The sequence below is a fragment of the Ostrea edulis genome, chromosome 5 (assembly GCF_947568905.1).
Source record: "Ostrea edulis chromosome 5, xbOstEdul1.1, whole genome shotgun sequence".
NCBI lineage: Eukaryota > Metazoa > Mollusca > Bivalvia > Ostreida > Ostreidae > Ostrea > Ostrea edulis.
Window position 1 is genome coordinate 83,369,117 of NC_079168.1, and position 6,416 is coordinate 83,375,532.

The 6,416-nt window shown below is 40.3% G+C and overlaps 1 protein-coding gene across 1 annotated transcript; it reads left to right on the plus strand.

Moving 5' to 3' along the window:
* The first annotated feature begins 209 nt into the window (after positions 1 to 209).
* On the plus strand, positions 210 to 3,238 carry LOC125680018 (craniofacial development protein 2-like). Its single transcript, XM_056166528.1, has 2 exons — positions 210 to 301; positions 1,165 to 3,238. The coding sequence occupies exon 2, from the start codon at positions 2,371 to 2,373 to the stop codon at positions 3,103 to 3,105; it is 735 nt and encodes a 244-aa protein (XP_056022503.1). The 5' UTR covers positions 210 to 301; positions 1,165 to 2,370; the 3' UTR covers positions 3,106 to 3,238.
* The last annotated feature ends 3,178 nt before the right edge of the window (positions 3,239 to 6,416 follow it).

The window sequence follows — 6,416 nt, forward strand, 5'->3', positions numbered from 1 at the left end:
AAAATGTGATTCAAAAGTGTTTTATTTCCTCTTTTGTATAGCAAAGATAATTTGAAAATAATTATTTGTTTGCTTGAATTATTCTTATTGAAATTTATTAAAGATAAAGACGAAACATCATTTTCTGATATTAGTGTTCGTGATTACCGTCCTTTCGGAACATCTTCCGGCAGGGAAGTGGGATCAATAGGGGGCGGGGGCGGAGACCAGACTATTTTGCTGAGTCTGCACCAACCGTACGTAATAAACTTTTCCCACGAGTTACGATTGACGCTGCGCTGACTATGCATGTGAATTGACCGTTAGTGTTTTAATTGTGTTAATTAAACGTACAAAATTTCTAGAGGGCCTGGTGTATTCATCTGGCAAAGATGATTTAATTATATTTCATCATCATCTTCATGTCACCCATTCTCAATATAAGGGATCAAATGATGTCGCTCCATTATTACTTAAGGGAATTACCCTGCGTGCTATATTTTCATCAACAATATAAATATGTGTATATGGATTTGACGTCATAGTTAAATCTATAATGTGGAACTAAGCAATAATGTCATAACTCTTGAAAATGAAACTGGTTGAGTTATTTTTGGCGTTCTAATTTTTCTTTATTATATATATAGATATAGATAGATAGATAATAATTACTTTTCGCAATGATCGGTAAAAGTATAGGTAAAAAATTATAAAAGATACACGAAGACGTTTAGTAAAGCTTTACATTTAGTAACATTTAGGTAACATTTTTATTTTTTACCCATATATATATATATATATATATATATATATATATATATATATATATTACACACGCACACACACACACACACACACACACACACACACACACACACACACACACACACACATATATATATATATATATATATATATATATATATATATATATAAACTTTTTGTTAATGTATTGCGTGCAAACCAACCAATGAAATTCACAAATATTACTTGCCCAAAATAAAAGTCTTAAAAATCGACCAAATCCCAAGTGATTTAAATTACTATGAAATATACCTTATACTTACATTTCTTCCTTTTTTTAAAAACCTTTGCTTGCATAGTAGATAATAAGTGTGGCACTAGCACTCTATCAATCTTTTTAAAAATATGAGTTTGTAAATATAAGCTATATTATGTTTATAGGCTACATTCTAGGAAACGGGGAAATCCAAACTGATCGCCATTTAATCACACAATATATCACTACCAGATAAATCACCAACCGGTATACTGCATGGAAATAAGAAATCGGTAACCCTGGAAATACGAGAAATTGGTAGCCTTGGAAACACGAGAAAATGGTAGCCTTGGAAGAACGAGAAATTGTAAGCCTTGGAAATACGTTACAGATACAATAAAGAAGGTTCTTTATTGCATATTCTTCTCATGTGATGGTATAGCCGTATAAATTCTGGTGCCGAAGGACAAAAGTGTTACAGGTCGGTATTACCGAGATGTTATACTAAAAAAGCTCAAGAAATATTATCATAAACGGCGCCCTGTATCAGGATTTAGGCGCGTTCGTCTACCTCATGATAATGCTCCATCACATACATCTGAGATTGTGAAGCAATTTTTGAAGTCGGAAAAGGTTACCGTCTTTCCACACCCACCATACTCTCCAGATCTAGTCCCATGCGACTTTTTCCTTTTTCCAAAACTTAAAAAATTCTAATATCTGGTCGTCGTAACAAGTTCCGACAAGCCCTTAGCTCAGCCATCAGCCAGTGTCTCAGAGGTCTACCTAAATCAGCGTACCGTGACGCATTTCAGAAATGGATTCAGAGATTATGTATTTCAAACCGCGGAGAATACCTTGAATGGATGTAATGTTCATTTCACTATCTGGGTCGAATGCATTTGAGATATCGTACAATACACAATGACATTACATATTGAACAGCCCTCGTATATCGTTTCTCGTCCCGCTCGAGAATTTTTCATTCTTGAATACGGAGACGGCACCATGCCGGTGAAGAGCTGCAAATTTTAGTCCTATGCTCGGCGCTTATGGCCTTAGGGCAAGGAGGGATCTTTATAGTGCCACACCTGCTGTGACATGGACCTCGGATTTTGCGGTCTCATCCGAAGGACCGCCCCATTTAGTCGCCTCTAATTTATAACAATTAAGCAAGGGGTACTGAGAACCTGGGCTCCAAAGTCCAACCCTTCGTCCTCGCCGTGGAGCCTGGAAACGGCGCGAGCCGGCTAACGGGGCTCTGGTGAAGCTGGAGGGCCAACCACCCACCAGTGGATACATTCGGTTACAGAAACGTCTACAGTAGCAACCCCTCTTACTCGTCTCAGACTTGAGAAAGAGGATAATATTCCAATTCAAATGAAACGAGGATGACGCGAGAGCCGACAATGTTGCTCTCAGCGAAACATTCCACGAGGATAGGAGCGTGGAATGTCAGAACGTTATACCAAAGTGGGAAATGTCAACAGCTGGCTAGAGAGATGTACAGGTATAACATTGAAATCCTAGGAATCAGTGAAGTTAGATGGAACACATCAGGAATGACTACTTTACCATCTGGGCACACCATCATTTACTCAGGCAACCCTAGCAAAGATGACCCACATGACAAAGGAGTAGGATTCATGCTTACCAAGAAAGCAACAAGAGCTCTTCTGGAATGGAACCCAGTGTCATCAAGGATAATCTCAGCAAGATTCGAGACTAAATTCCAAAAGACTACTATCATTCAAGTGTACGCTCCAACAAACAACGCAGAGGAGAATGAGAAGGAAGATTTTTATTCCTCACTACAAACAGTTTTTAACAATGTACCCAAACGCGGCATCCTTATGATCACTGGTGATCTAAATGCTAAAGTTGGGTCGGAAAGAGTGGGACGAGAATGTGAAATCGGACCCCATGGCATTGGAACCATCAATGAGAATGGTGAGCTTTTCACTGACTTCTGTGCAGTGAACAGTTTGGTCATTGGAGGCACGCTCTTTCCGCACAAACCTTGCCATAAAACAACCTGGATGTCACCAACTGGAGAAACAGAACCAAATAGATCACTTTGCCATTGCCCGAAGATGGAGATCATCTCTACTAGATGTAAGAGTTAAAAGAGGAGCAGACATATCTTCGAACCATCATCTAGTGGTAGCAAAGATAAGACTGAAGATCCTAGCACAGAAAAGAACAGAAACAAAGAGAAGAAAATTCAATATAGGAAGATTGAAAGACCCAAACATAGCAAAGAAATTCCAGTTGACACTCCAAAACAAATTCAGTATATTACAGCAGCAGAATGGAAACGAGGAGGACATAAACAGTACTTGGGAACGCACTAAAGATGTCATCATTACATCGTGCGAAGAAACACTGGGATTCATCCAACACAACCGAAAAAAGTGGATTTCCGAAAAGACCTGAGAAACGATATGTGAAAGAAGGCAAGATAAAGAAAAAGTACTTCATGCAACAACACAACAACAGAAGAGGCAAGCGACTGAACAGTATGCCAAAAGAGATAGTGAAGTGAAAAAAAGATGCAAACAGGACAAAAGAGACTATGTGGAACATCTGGCACAGCAAGCAGAAAGTGCATGTGGGAAAGGTGATATCAAATCCCTATACAACATCACAAGACAATTAGGAGGCAGGTCATCAAACAGCAACACTCCTGTAAAAGACAAGAATGGTGTAATTCTTACCAGGCTAGAAGACCAACTTGGAAGGTGGAAAGAACATTTCCAAGAGGTGTTAAATCGACCCCCTCCAATGGATCCACCAAATGTAGAACATGGCCCAACCTTGAACATCAAAGTGGGTGATATTACCAAAGCTGAAGTCATCGCAGCAATAAAACATCTGAAAAACGGGAAAACCGGGGGAATAGACAACATACCTCCCGAGGCCTTACAGTGTATGGACAACGTGTCACTATCCTATCTCCACCATCTACTCAATAGGATATGGAATGATGAATGCATACCAGAAGACTGGCACAAAGGACTCCTTGTCAAACTACCAAAAAAGGGGGACTCCTCTCTCTCTAGCAACTGGAGAGGAATTACTTTGTTATCAGTACCCAGTAAAGTGCTATGCAGCATCATATTGACTAGGATGAAGAGAGAAGTGGACAAAAAGATGAGAGATGAACAAGCAGGATTCAGACAAGAGCGTTCCTGCGTTGACCAGATAGCCACCCTTAGAATCATCATCGAACAGACAATCGAGTGGCAGTCATCACTCTACCTCAACTTCATCGATTTCCAGAAGGCATTCGACAGCGTAGACCACCAAGTGCTCTGGGGAATCCTTGGACTCTATGGAATTCCGCGCAAAGTTATTTCCATCATACAACAGCTTTATGCGGGATTCACATGTCAAGTAATCCATGGTGGAACCATCACAGAGCCATTCCCAGTAACAACCGGGGTGAGACAAGGATGCCTGCTCTCTCCTCTTCTCTTCCTTCTAGTGATAGACTGGGTCAGCAAAACAGCCTACAGTAGCCCAACTGGCATTCAGTGGACACTAGTAAGACGTCTGGAAGACCTTGACTTTGCTGACGACATCTGCACACTATCTCACCGTCTTCAAGACTCCCAACATCAAGCCTCCAACCTAGAAGCAACAGCAAAAAGAACTGGCCTTTACATCAACGCCCAGAAAACAAAATCAATGAGAATCAACTCCATACAAACTGACGCTATCAAGATAAACAACATGGAAGTGGAGGACATCAAAGACTTCACCTACTTAGGAAGTATTGTCAGTACATCAGTTGGCACAGACGAAGACATCAAAGCAAGAAAAAGGAAGGCCCAGCAAGCTTTTGCCATGTTAAGACCAGTATGGCGAAGCAAGGCACTGAGAACACGCACCAATATCAGAATCTTCAACACCAACGTGAAGTATGTTCTACTATATGGGTCTGAAACCTGGAGAGAAACATCAACATCCATGAAATCAGTCCAGGTCTTTGTAAACAAGTGCCTGAGAAACATCCTCGGGATAAGATGGTCAGATGTTATAAGCAATGTAAACCTGTGGAAGAGGACCAACCAACAACCAGTGGAAATCACCATCAGAACACGCAGATGGAACTGGATAGGGCATACACTGAGGAAACCCAGTACTAATATCACAAAACAAGCTCTAGAATGGAATCCACAGGTACAGAGAAAGCGGGGACGGCCAAAGAACACCTGGCGCAGGGTATTAACATCAGACCTGAAGGAAATTGACAAGACCTGGGGAGAAGCTAAGACCATTGCACAAGACAGAGGGAGATGGAAAGCCACTGTAGCCGCCCTATGTCCCCCATGGGACGAAGTGGATTAATGATGAATGATGATGACTGAGAACCTATTCTAACCCGGATCCCTGTGGAGTGCCAAATTAACATAAACTCAAATAATTAAAGATATCTTCAATTATTTAAAGATATCATCAATTCATTTGACGCGCGCAACAATTGAATTAAAGATCTCTTCAAATAATTAATGATATCCTCAATTCTGAATTATTGCGCGCATTAATTGAATTGATGATAGCATTAATTCTTCAGCTGAATTGATGCGCGCTTTAATTGAATTAATGATCTCTTCAAATGAATGATATCAACAATTGAATTGATGCGCGCTATAATTCAATTGAAGAGAGCAATAATTGATATAATGCGCGCATTAATTAAATCAATTGATAAGAGCAATAATTGAATTGATGCGCGCATTAATTCATTTGAAGAGAGCAATGCAAGGTGAAGATAACGAACAGTGATCAATCTCATAACTCCTAAAAGCAATACAAAATAGATAGTTGGGCAAACACGGACCCCTGGACACACCAGAGGTGGGATCAGGTGCCTAGGAGGAGTAAGCATCCCCTGTTGACCGGTCACACCCGCCGTGAGCCCTATATCCTGATCAGGTAAACGGAGTTATCCGCAGTCAAAATCAGTGTGCCAAGAACGGCTTAACAATCGGTATGAAACACGTCAGACAGCATTTGACCCAATGTGAGGTTGTATTGACGAACTAGATCGTTATAACGACCATAGAATTTGCGAAATGCTGACTTCAATCGAGACTGTTGAAATCCCTGTACCATCAACTTGTTTGTCAGTAGCTTACTTCGATTTAAAAACTGACTATACCCAGAACAAGCTCTTGCATATCGAATCAGTTGAGATATATAAACACCATATGCAGGTGATAATGGAATATTGCCACACAAATATGGGAAGTTGACGATGGAGAAGCTGAAATCATCCCGTTTGTCATACAGTTGAGTTGTCAGTTTGCCGTTAATGTCTACTTTCAATAAAATACCTAAGTATGAAGCAGAAGTGGACGACTCTGTGGCCATGGTGTCCTTTATTTCGAGCTCACAGGGATATATCAAATCGACATATGAATGAAAGCCA